The following is a 12,715-nucleotide window of genomic DNA, read 5'->3' as shown; positions in this document are numbered from 1 at the left end:
ACAAAAATCAATCTTTATTATTTCTCTTACATATTAAAAAATAAATTACTCACAAAATGTTAATGGATGCAAATATCTCTTCATTCAATAGTAAATATTTAATTTAATAAACAATCTATTTTTTCCAATTGATCACATATTCAATGTAGTTGGAAAATAAATTTTACAAATATTACAACAACAAAAAAATGAATCTAATTACTTGATATTATCTTTACAATTGCTTTTATAATTTTCTTTCCATGCTGATGATTTAAAAGATTTAAAAGTGGATCTTGCATCTTTAACTCTAATAATTTAACTAATTCAATTCTTGCATATTGAAGTAATTGTGCTACCTGAAAAAAACAATTTTTGTAATTAGTAATATGTTTTAAATAAATTAATTTCTAACATATATAAAAAAAAAAAATATTTACCCTGTCAGAATCAACTCTAAACATTATCCATCCATCCTCTAGTGATAAGACAAAAATTCCATCATGTTGTTCAACACTAATTCCATAGCCTGAGAATAAAATTAATGGCAACATTGGTACCATTGAAAGTTCTTTTATATAAACTTTGCTTGTTTTTATTTTCTCCTGGAAGACAATATATGGACTTGCAAAATGTCCCACTGAAAAATTAATCGACGACGGATGTACATTGACAAGTCCATCTTGTTTTGTTTGAAATTTTAATTCCTCAGGTTTTGGTTGTCGTGGTATTGCGCCAGTTGATTGCATTTGAAATGATTTTTCTGGTGTAAAAACTTTAACGACATTTGGATAAAGAGCAGCGCACAAGAGGCCTTGAAGTAATTTATAATTTTCGTTGTTTGCATTAAGATCGTTGCCCGTCATATCTAAAATTCTATCGACACCAGTTTGTCGTCTCTTTATCATAATTGGCGCAAAACCAATTGATATTAATAATTCCAAAAATTGATATTTTATATCAGCCAACGTTTGTAGTGTTCTTATTGATAAAAAATTTTCATTCGCAAAACTATAACTTGCCTGGGGACTGTGATATGAAATTTCCAACCATTTCTAAAAAAAAAAAAAGACAAATATTATTAATAAAAATAATAATTATTTGATATAATATAAATTACCTTATAAGCTTTAAGTGTTGTTAAATGATCGGAATTAGCGACTGCGAATTCTTTTTTCTTGATGTTTAATTCGTGTTTTCTCTCGAAAGATGAAACAAAAGGACTTTTGTGCGAGAGACATGCCGCAATTGTCAGAGCTGAATCTAAACAGCAAAAAATTGCTCCGAAGAGAATTAATTTTCCTATTCTTACATCGACTGGTAATGCTGCTAAATGATGACCCAATGGTGTTAAAATTAATTCTGAATCAAATGCACCAACATCTTGTAATCTTTTTGTTGCTGCATTTATACTTTCCCTCGACGGTGATTCAATCATTTGTCCTTAAAAAAAAGACATTATTATTCTTTTCTGACATGAAAATTTAATTTTTATAAGAATTTTAATTTCTTTGTTTCAGTTTACCTAAAATTTTTTGAAAATCAACTTTCCCTCCGTTATGCATGATTTCAATTCGTAACAATAACGGCTCTAAAGGTATCCTTAAAATCTCAGGAATTGGCTGCGCACTGAATTGGTGAGTGAACCTTTAAAAGAAATTTTTATCAACATTGATATATTATTAATTATTAATGAGAAAATTTAATTAATAAAATACCTATGACTTGTATAAAGATGAAAACAAACACCAGGCATAACACGACCAGCACGTCCTTTTCGTTGAAGAGCATTTGCTTTTGAAACCCAACAAGTTTCCAAACTCTCCATATTCTGATTGGAATTAAATCTTGTCTCTTTCATTTTGCCAGTATCAATTACAAAAACACAATCGTCTATTGTTACTGAAGTTTCAGCAATATTTGTACTCAAAACAATTTTTCTAACACCATCGTTAGGTTTTCTAAAAACCAATGACTGTTCCTCGCTCGATAATGATGAATGCAATGGAACTATTAAAAATCTTCCTTTTTTCGCTGAAAAAATTTTACTATCCCTCAGGCAATCTTTCACCGTGAGAATTTCAGCAAATCCAGGTAGGAAGACCTGCAGAAATCAAAATATTTCACATAAAATCGTTAATAAATTTTAATCTATACTTTCTTTTTTTTTTACTCACAACAATTGATCCACTTTGAGGATAATCGTGAACACCATCAACGATCCATTCTAACGTTTGCTCGAGTAATTCATAATTTATTTTATCCGGATCCATTAGATAGAGAGCTTTATAAATTGGCAAATTATAACCAGGATAACGACCAACAATCTGTGGAAGTGTAAGATTATGATCCGGTATATGATCTTTTGGTTCACATAATGCATTCGATTCAATATCCATTGTTTCCAAATCAATTTGCAATTGTTTCCAATCGCCTCGAATTCGTCGACTATATTTGGAATTTTCTTCAAAAACATAATTAATTTTTTCAAATAATTCTTCGAGAAAAATTTGCTCCACAGGAAATGTCCTACCGGGAATATCGAGAACGGGAACAATACCAAAGTAGGTGGAAAATTCATCTGCCTTGAGTGTAGCGCTCATTAATATTATTTTCAAATCTCGACGATTTTTTAAAAGTTCTCGCAAAAGCATTAATAGAAAATCACTGAAAAAATTAGAAAATATTTTATAATTGTAATTTTTTTCTTTAATTTTTTTTTTTTTTTTTTTAATTTTTTTTACCTCTCGGCACTTCTTTCGTGAACTTCATCAACAATGATATGTGTTACAGACGATAATTTTGGATCTCCCGATAATCTTTGTAATAAAATTCCAGTTGTACAAAAAGTCAGTCTTGTATTACTAGACATTTTGCTTTCTAATCGAATTTGATAACCAACAGTTTGACCAACACGTTCATCTCTTTCGGCAGCTACTCTTTCCGCAACTCCAATTGCACTTATTCTTCTTGGCTGTGTACAAATAATTTCAACGTGATCATCATTACCCTCCGTTCTATTCAATATCCAATCATCGAGAATAAATTGCGGAACCTACAAAAATATAAATAATTAAAATTCAATTATGTAACTATTTGTCTAATTAAAATCAAAATTATTCTAACCTGTGTACTTTTACCACAACCCGTTTCGCCGGAAATAATAGTAACTTGATTCTCATGAATAGTATCAAGAACCTTGTCCATCATTGACCAAGCGGGCAATTTTCTTCGTTGATCTTTCATTTTTAAATATTGTGAATTTCGTTGTTTTTGGAAAAACTTTCGTCTTATTTCATCGTCCATTTTAACAATTTGATCCCACGAAATATTTGATTTATTTCTTTTATCCATAACTCCTTTTACATGATGTGATGGTCCATTATTATCACTGTCCTTCTTTAATTTTGGAAATAATTTATCATCTTTATCGAGAAATTGTTCTTTACATTCGTCTAAATATGATTTAATTTCAAATTCATTTTCCAATAATGTTGTTATTGCGAATATCGATGGTGTACCATTTTCACAATGCTGCAAAGCTTCATCATACAATCTTTTCATTATTCTTAAACTTTTTAATTTACAAAAAGAATATTCACTTTTTGAAAAATAAAAATACGGCGCTTCATATGGATATTTAGAACCTGGGAAAAAAATAAATCAATTTAAAATCTAATCAAAAATTCTGATAAAAATAAAAATTACCTTCTGGAAATCGAATTTCTAATAAAAAATAAGGATCGTCCTCTGATTTTTTATTTTTCACATCTCTATCATTCTGTGGTTTTTGATGTAAAAATTTACATTTTCCTCCAAATCGACATTTTCCATGTAAAAATAATCGACAAATTTCTTTTTCTGTCGGTTTTGGTTTAACTGATTTATTATCCACTTTTTTGTTTAATAAATAATCTAATTTCAATTTAATAACCCAAATTTGATTTTTTATCTTCTCAACAAACATATCACCATAAATTGATTCCAAGGCCTCTTTTTCTTCATTTTGTCTTTGTAAAATATCACTTTCTTCTATATGATTATCTAATTCAATTGCCTCGATTTTCTTTACTTGAAAATATTTACAGAAAAGAATTTCTAATGCCTTGCCTACATTTCCATTAGAAAATGACAAAGCCTCAACACAATGGGAATTATGAAAGCTAAAAATATTTATTCTCCATTAGATTATATTACAATAAATCTATTATTTATTAGTGAACAATTTTTTATTTATATTATTTTTTGCATACCTATAAGATTCAAGAGTGGATGTGGCAAATTGTCGAATAATTTCATCTTGAGATTTTGGTGCTGAATCCTTTGATGAAAAATCCATAACACCTTTTATCACTAAATTTCCTCTTTCTAACCAATATTGTCTTCCAAGATTTGAACTTTTATTTTGAAATTCCGAAGAATCTAAAAGTTTGAAATCCTGGTGGAAAATATTTCGATTAAATTATTTTTTTTTTAAATTGATAATTATGTGAAAATATATATTTATAAAATAGAAAAAAAAATAATTCATTGTTTACCTCTCCACAGACTTGTTTGAGAGTTTCATAAAGTAATTTTTCTGAATCTTCGGAAATTCTCAAAGTTGATAATTCAACTTTAAGTTTTCTTGGTGGTTTTGGATTATTGGTCCCTGAGCCATTTGACGCAGTTGAAGTTTTTATTTTTGGTTTAACAAACGTTTTAACTCTATAAATAACAATCATTAATGAAATTGACAAAATGTATATGTATATATGTTTAAAATAATAATTTTTATCTGCATTTATTTTTATACTCACGGAGCAGAATTTTTTCCCTCAAGTACAATGTCTTCCATCAATTGAGAACTATAGTGATCCATTTTATTCACAATTAAATTATATTATCGAGAAAGCTTTTTAAAATTCAGATTTATTAATAATTTCTTTTGCACAATTTTCTGTAATAATGTAAATAAAAACTGTTGTTAATCCTAACCCTACTTTTTCCAATGTCAGAAATTCTAGCAGACTATTCTGTCACGTGATACAGTCACGTGATCACGTGACCCAGATACATATTTTCGACTTCCGGTATTTGACCTTTTAAATTTTTAATTGTCCTTTTTATTTATTTTTAACATTTATAGATGAATTGGGTATAATATAAAGTTCGTGAATAATTTTTTAAAAATAAATCTGTTTTTTATAAATGTGTAAAATAGTATTTTTTAAAAAATAAATACAACCAAAACGTATTTTTTGGTAGAAGTAGTAGTGCACGTAAAATACGTATTTTACGTAAAATACCTCGAGTGACGCAAGCCAGTTGTGAACAGTTGTGAATTGTCGTGAATAGTTGTAGTACACAAGAGGTTTTCATTGTGATCTATCTTTCAAAGGTATTTACTTTAAAGGTCATCATTTTTATTCAGGTGTTGAGATTATTTCCCACATTTAAAGTGACATAATTCCATTGAAAAAAAAGAAAATCGATATGCACTAACCGCAAATCGACAGATATTAAACGACAGCGCGGCACCGCCTTTTTCATTATTCATTTTTCGTATCCGCCCTTATCAATCTTAAAAAATAATAATCACAACTTATTGATAAGTAAAACAAGAAACTTTCTATAATTTTTATATTTGTGTATATTAAAATAATCATCAACAATTTAATTTTTCTCACGTTTACACGAGTTCAGACAGTAATATTTACTCTTAACCAAAGAAACTTCAACAATAAGAAATAATTAAATTTTAATAAACATTCAATGTTTTCTAAAACGAAGTGACAGGTGTCAAAAGTGACGTTTAATGTATTGTATTTTTAGAACTATGATATTCATTGAAAGAAAGGTTAATTTATGAGATTTCTGTTGTCGCATGTAGAATTATTACTATGAATCTTTGTTTATATTTTTCATATTTCTAAAATTTCAAAAGATAATAGAAATTTAATCAAATTTTGTTTTACATAACTCCTTTCACTAATTTTATTATTTTGTTTTAGTTCAGTTCATTGGTTTTATTTTTTTTTTTTATGAAACGTAACTAGTTTTGCAGCTGATGAAACTTTCATAAGTCTATAGTTTATTTAATTATTTATGAGATTCTTTCTCTGATTCCTTTTGACAACATTTTTTCATTTAATTAATTTCATTTTTTTTTTTTTGTAAAATATAGAGTTTCAGTTTTTTTAATAGAATATTTTCGATTATTAAAAGTTGTAAATAATTCTAAAAATACATAAACATAAATAAATTTTGCTCTTGAAAAGAGAACTGAACTTGTCACGCCTTACATTTCTTCATTAACATTGTTAAATTTTTTTTTATTGTATTAATAATGAAAATAATTGCATGAATCATTTTAGAGAAGAGATAGTTTATTATTGAAACTAAAGTTACACTACTTGTTCCGTATAATTAGCTACACTTGACCCTTTATTAAAGATTTCTCACACTGACAAGTTAATTTCCATATCCTGTCTTTCTTAACGCTAATTCCAACTAATGGAAGTAAGACAATTTCTTCACAGAGAATTTTCACATCTCTTGAATCAATCTTCATCGCACAATTTTGTGGGAAATAATTCTCTTTGTATATATCATTCATTCAAATAAATTGTAATACAAAACTCAGTGATAAAAGATAAATTTGCTGAATGAACATTTCTCTTGATTCTCTTTATCAAAGAATAAATCAAGAAAAATTTAATCTTCTTTTTATGTATATACTATTAACAATTTATTCTTTAAATTTCTAAACTTTTTTTCTTTTTAATTTAAAACTATTGTTTTAATTTTATTATTTTGATTAATTAATATTAGACTTTCTTTTTAATTTAAATGAAAATAATTTTTATAAATTGAAAAATTAATTTATTTTATAGCACAAGAGAAAATGTCGAAGAAACCAGGTGCTACTCAAGCGTTGCACAAAATAATCATGGTTGGAAGTGGAGGTGTTGGAAAATCTGCTCTCACTCTACAATTCATGTATGCCGAGGTGTGTGTGGGTGGAATATCAAATTCCTCTTATAGAATTAAAGTTTAATAACCTATTACCTCATTTATCTAATAACTTTTCATGACATTGACATTTTAAATATCTATATCAGACTAAATTAGAATTGATAAATTTATTAATATTCAACTTAAAATTAAATTTACAAAAATGAAATATTTTAAATTAGAGAATTTTGTTTTTTAGTTTGTCGAGGATTATGAGCCGACAAAAGCAGATTCTTATAGAAAAACAGTTGTATTAGACGGCGAGGAAGTACAAATAGATATTTTGGATACTGCTGGACAGGAAGATTATGCAGCTATTAGAGATAACTATTTTCGAAGTGGAGAAGGATTTCTCTGTGTTTTTTCAATTACAGAAGACGACAGTTTCCAAGCCACACAAGAATTCAGGTAAAAAAAAAATAATTAAGAAATATAGAGAATTTTTTTAAATTATAAAATAAAAGAATATTAACAAAAAAATCTATTTTTGCTTGCCAGGGAACAAATACTCAGAGTAAAAAACGACGAAAACATTCCCTTTTTATTAGTGGGAAACAAAAGTGATCTCCAGGAAAAAAGAAAAGTTTCATTGGCCGAGGCTCAAGCAAGAGCACAACAATGGGGCGTTCCTTATGTTGAGACTAGTGCAAAAACAAAAGAAAATGTCGACAAGGTGAGATTGTTTTCTATTTTTAAAAAACAATTTAAATTATTTACTCAATGCACTGTCTGTTAAGTGTAAAATTTCATTTATATATTTAATTGCTATTCTATAAATGTTGTCACTATTTGCTTTTATGTAATTGTCACTTTCACTCTTATTTTAAAGATGGATCTTTGTGAGCTTGCTTCGTCAGCGGAAATTTTTTGTTGATGAATCAAAAATAAAGAATAATAATTCTTTACGCGAAAAGTAAAAGAAAATATCTTTCCCATAAAATTTTATACAAGGTTTTTTTTTTTAAATCAAAGATTTACTCCATTTTTTTTTTAATATTGTAGATAAATAAAAAAAGCATGTAAATCTCTTTGAAAAGAAAATTAAAAAAAAAAAATGCTGCGATGCATCGCTCTCTTAAATAAGATTTATTTCGTGCTTTTTTTTAGAAATTGCATGGATTGCGCATTTTCAGGTATTTTTCGACTTGATGCGTGAGATACGATCACGCAAAATTGAGGACAAATCGGCGAGTAATGGTCGTGGAAAGGATCGAGCGAAGAGGAAGAAAAAGAAGTGCATTATTTTATAGGTTCGATAATAATTTAACAAAAAAATTACCATTTTTTTTCTAATATATTGAAAGAATTAATAACGAATTGAATTTTTGTTTAGATTTTAACAAATTTCCAAAAAAAAAAAAACGCTTTATTTGTTAATTGTAAAGTTAATCATGAAAAGTGTCCTCAATTTTTATTTACTATATCATTTAAAAAATATATTAATAAAAATTGAGGACTTTTCAATAAACAATTCATTTTTTCCTTATTGAATGATTTGAATTGAAAAAAAAAAATAATTCTAATTGCACTTTTCGCATCGTGTATTTTATTTTTTTAATCGCAATTATTCCACTTGAGCGTTTCATGTCTGCTTCTTTTTTACTGTCTTTTATATGCAAATTTTCTTGTCGCATTTTTATTCGTTCAAATTATATGTCTATCTATTAATAGACCTAAGCTTTTCATGACTATGCGAATAATCAAAAATTGTCTTCAATTTTTTTCCTTGTTTTATTAAAATGAAATTAAGGAGAAAAATTAAAGCGCTTAAAATTATGAAAATTTAATTCTAATGTATTTTCTTTTTTATTTTTAATTTTTCAGGTATTTTTTGACTTGATGCGAGCAATAGCTGCTCGTAAGGCACACGAGAACCAAGGAGAAGCAAGTGACGGCAAAAATGAAACGAAATGTTGCACTCTACTTTAACAAATCTTCAAATAAGTAACCACAGACTTTGCGAGATTTTTTTACACACGCCTCCCCATTGGCAAAACCAATTTTTGTGCATATAAAATAATACGTGTGACTTGTATACCAAAAAAACAGATTTTCTACCACTTTACAGTGATTTACAAAAGTGCGATTTTTTTTATACACACCCGGTGATGAAAAGTACCAAAGTCACCAAAAGTTAAATCATTGAAAAAAGACTATTTTGTAAGAGAAAAAAAAAACTGGGAGAACTTTGTGGTACCTTACTTCTTTTCTTTCTTTTTTTTTTTCTAAAAACATTCCCGGTGCTAATAAATAGTGTCTCTCAAATCATTATAGTTCCTATTTTATAAGGAGTATTATTGTTAATGAAAAAAAAACAATTTTTTAACAAAAATAATAATAATTGACGCATTTTGTTAAAAAAAAGTCTGTGAATCATTTTTTAAGTTTAGAGTGCTGAAGAATTTTCGTTTTTAATTATTATTTAAAAGAAGAAACAATATTTTCGTGTTCTTTTTTTGTTTTGGTAGATAATAATATAAATTATTCTCGTTTCATTGATATTTGTAAGAATTCTTTTTGAAAATAAATTAATTGTTATTTATTTATAGACTCTGCGCTCTTATTTGTTCTATTCAGCACTCTTTGAATTTTTAAAAAGCACTGTAAAGTGAAGGAGACCAATTTTTTTTTACTTCGTTGCTCTATACTGTTCCTTTTTTTCTCATTGCACATTAAAGACAAGATAATAATAATTTCATTAAAAAAAAGTCGAGATTGCAGCAAAAGCGCGGATTTTATATTCTATTGAAGTCGTCATGAAGGTTTAATATTTGTGACTCGTTCACTATTTTTTCACCAATTTTATTGTATTTTGAAAATGATTTTTATACCATTATTATTATTATTAATTATTATTATAAATAAGATATTTATTCGAAGTATGGCTATGTTGTAATAGCTTTTCGAGACAAATTATAGAAATTTCTATATTTGTGAAAATTTTTCTTAAGTATATTTGGTTTTTTTTTTTGTTTTTTATATTTTTATACCGCATCAACAAATCGTGCCTTTAAGCGTTTCGTACAACTGTAATCATTAAAAAGAAAAAAAAATGTCTCTTTATGTTAATTATCTCTCGACAAGATTTGTAAATATCTTATCTAATCAAACAAGAAAAACTTAGCTTTAAATTCGAATTGTATAATCATTTTTCATATCAATCATTAGTTTTCATAAATTATAAACTTCAAACTTTAAATATATTATATACAATTTCTGCTTATTATTAATTTCATGTTTTTTATTTCTCATTTCTCCTAAATATTAATTTGAGAAATTATTTTTGTCAACGAAAAATAATTTGAAAATTTTTTTTTAAAAAAAGTTTATTTAACGATTTTTTTTTGACAGTACACTTATACGATTATTATTAATCCTTACAATCTGATCCTGACTTCTTTGTTTTGTTTTTGTTTTTTTTTTATTTAAACAGATTCAAAACGAAATACGAAATTTTTGCGAGCTCAGTTCTTTCGAGTTTAATTCGCAATATTATCTAAAATAGTCTATTTATTATATTTAATGCTCGACATAACTCACCATTGAACACTTAAGAAATACAACTACAATATTCTATATTATTCAATGTCAATTTGAAGAACATTAATTTTTTTTCTATATACTTATCGAACAGGACATATGTAAGCACGCAAAGTTTTTTTTTTTTTTTTTTTTTTTTTTGGCTCTCGAGAACTGGGCCACGATCTATACACAATTGCACACTGTTCCCTGAAAAAAGTTTTTTTCATTATTTTTATCATAAAAAAAGGAAAAATAAAAAAAATCATACAATTAAATGATATAAAAAAATGAATTTTTCCACGATTTCAGGAAAATTGTGTTTCAAAAAAAAAATAAATAATAATAAAAAAGATCGTCTGATGAATCATTCGTATATGCGTTTTTTTTCGACTATTTTTTGAAGTAGGATTTTTCTTTCCTCTAGGACAATAAATAAATAAACATTAAAAAAAAGAACTTAGCGAGAAAAAAAATTATAGCTCTAAGGTATTTTTTTTTGTTTTAAAGAGAATTTTTGCAAATATTTTTTGCTAAATTTACAATACCGTATGTTGTTTATTACAATATTAATATTTTTTTTTTTTTTTTTTAATTTTCCATTATATAAATATCATAATTTGCATTGAGACCTGTACAATGGATCTGGGCCTGATTCGTCATTTCTTATCAGGCACCTTAGCGCATAAGGCTTTATTCGAATTAGTCAGCCGATGATGTTTCTCGCCTTTTCTCTGCATATTTTTTTGTATAATCCTCAGCATTTTTCAAAAACTTTCTTCTATCTCGAAGAAATTCTTCAGCTAAATCACCTCTTAATGGATGTTCTGGTTCAGGTTCATTCACTAATGCTATTAATGATTGAATTACTAAAAAAAAAAAAAATAAAAAACAATTAATATAATTATAAACATATACAATTTAATCAATATGTGTATAGAAAAGTAAATCAACCTTGATCTGTTTTCGTTGCTGGTTTCCAATTTTCAGCTGTTATTATTGGAAGACAAACTTGTCCTTTCTCATCAATATTTGGATGATAAATTTTTGTCTTAAATGTTATTCTTGGAGGTTTAAATGGATATTCAGCAGGAAAATTAATTTCTATGCGAAATGCACCTTTATTATAAGGTGGATTATCCTAAAAAAAAATAAAGTTAATTAATTTATCAGAAATATAAAAATGAAAAATCAAAATATATATTAAAAATAATTTAAATCCTTTATAATAGGATAATTTTCTGAGCTTTTGGTAAAAAAAAAAATATATATATATATGAGACATTTTTAACGGATGAAGCCACATTAGTCACTTTGATATATAGTATACATATATATATATATACGTTATCGCAGATTTGTTATAGGTTAGAATGAAAAAATAATATATAATTTAAATAATTTTCAACTCACTGGTAAAATAAGTCCTTGCCATGTAAGGATGTTTGACTCATCCACTTGAATATTTGTAAAATTTTTTAATGAAGAAGCTCTTAAATCGCACAATTCCTGTGAAAAGACAAATGCTGGATCATCATCAGGGTCATGAAAAATGTCATCAATCATTATTATCCAATGTTAAATATTGACAAATATTAAACATTTTATGTATTTTGCATTTTGATAGGTGATATAATTAGAAAATGAAAATTGAAATATAAGAAAAAAAAAACGGGGAATATTCAAGAATCAAGATGCCTTATAGCAATGAATTTTAATGAATGTCTTATTTGAAAATAATGTTAAAAAAGACAATTTTCTTTTTTATAATATGCAGTGATTTTGATAATTACAAATGACAGCTTAATTATATGCACAAAAATGTAAAATAACAATAATTAACAGATAAAATAATGTCAGATCATACCTTTTGCAACCTTCGCGTAGCTGCCATTTTGACAATGCTACCGACATTTTGGAAATTTCTATTATATTGTATGTAAATTGCTGATAAATTAAAAAGATTCATTAAATTATATCAATTTTAATTAAAATTTCCTTAATATATTCATAAATTTTTATTTATTATACAAAATTATTTCCAAATATAATAAAATTAAAGAGAATATTTATTGAATATATTTGGAATTTAAATTTTACGCGCCAAGTAAATTAACCAATCACAAATCAGAAAATTACATGTTGATTTAAAATTTTTGAAATTTATTAATTATTCCAATTAATTTGTTTAAATGAAACAACTAAATTAAAATGAATTTAA

The 12,715-nt window shown here is 26.3% G+C and overlaps 3 protein-coding genes across 6 annotated transcripts; 1 reads left to right on the top strand and 2 right to left on the bottom strand.

Moving 5' to 3' along the window:
• Positions 1-97: 97 nt before the first annotated feature.
• Positions 98-4,994, bottom strand: LOC127290565 (putative ATP-dependent RNA helicase DHX57). Its single transcript, XM_051319243.1, has 12 exons — positions 4,779-4,994; positions 4,518-4,686; positions 4,233-4,417; positions 3,688-4,142; positions 3,106-3,626; positions 2,724-3,034; positions 2,157-2,646; positions 1,698-2,083; positions 1,505-1,626; positions 1,100-1,422; positions 420-1,034; positions 98-338 (listed from the first exon to the last, which is right to left on the bottom strand). Exons 1-12 carry the CDS (start codon positions 4,838-4,840, stop codon positions 195-197), a joined length of 3,783 nt encoding a protein of 1,260 aa, XP_051175200.1. The 5' UTR covers positions 4,841-4,994; the 3' UTR covers positions 98-194.
• Positions 4,995-5,216: 222 nt separating this feature from the next.
• On the top strand, positions 5,217-9,525 carry LOC127290567 (ras-related protein Ral-a). Of its 3 annotated transcripts, none has more exons than XR_007844384.1 (6): positions 5,217-5,359; positions 6,855-6,970; positions 7,175-7,383; positions 7,474-7,648; positions 8,083-8,225; positions 8,800-9,525. XR_007844384.1 is itself a non-coding variant. In XM_051319245.1 (6 exons), the coding sequence occupies exons 2-5, from the start codon at positions 6,866-6,868 to the stop codon at positions 8,223-8,225; spliced, it is 606 nt and encodes a 201-aa protein (XP_051175202.1). In that variant the 5' UTR covers positions 5,217-5,359; positions 6,855-6,865; the 3' UTR covers positions 8,800-9,525. The 3 variants fall into 3 exon arrangements, 2 of the variants coding, with proteins under 2 accessions (XP_051175202.1, XP_051175203.1); XM_051319245.1 differs by having other exon boundaries at positions 8,109-8,225; XM_051319246.1 differs by lacking the exon at positions 8,083-8,225.
• Positions 9,526-10,445: 920 nt separating this feature from the next.
• Positions 10,446-12,511, bottom strand: LOC127290568 (ubiquitin-conjugating enzyme E2 L5). 2 transcript variants are annotated; one of them, XR_007844385.1, is made up of 5 exons: positions 12,362-12,511; positions 11,908-12,003; positions 11,449-11,635; positions 11,127-11,363; positions 10,446-10,704 (listed from the first exon to the last, which is right to left on the bottom strand). XR_007844385.1 is itself a non-coding variant. In XM_051319247.1 (4 exons), exons 1-4 carry the CDS (start codon positions 12,461-12,463, stop codon positions 11,197-11,199), a joined length of 552 nt encoding a protein of 183 aa, XP_051175204.1. In that variant the 5' UTR covers positions 12,464-12,511; the 3' UTR covers positions 10,446-11,196. The 2 variants fall into 2 exon arrangements, 1 of the variants encoding a protein (XP_051175204.1); XM_051319247.1 differs by having other exon boundaries at positions 10,446-11,363.
• Between the last annotated feature and the right edge of the window lie 204 nt (positions 12,512-12,715).

The sequence above is a fragment of the Leptopilina boulardi genome, unplaced genomic scaffold, assembly GCF_019393585.1.
Source record: "Leptopilina boulardi isolate dan_hultmark-lab unplaced genomic scaffold, ZJU_Lbou_2.1 LbouV2_70, whole genome shotgun sequence".
NCBI lineage: Eukaryota > Metazoa > Arthropoda > Insecta > Hymenoptera > Figitidae > Leptopilina > Leptopilina boulardi.
This window is presented reverse-complemented; position numbering and strand designations above follow the sequence as displayed.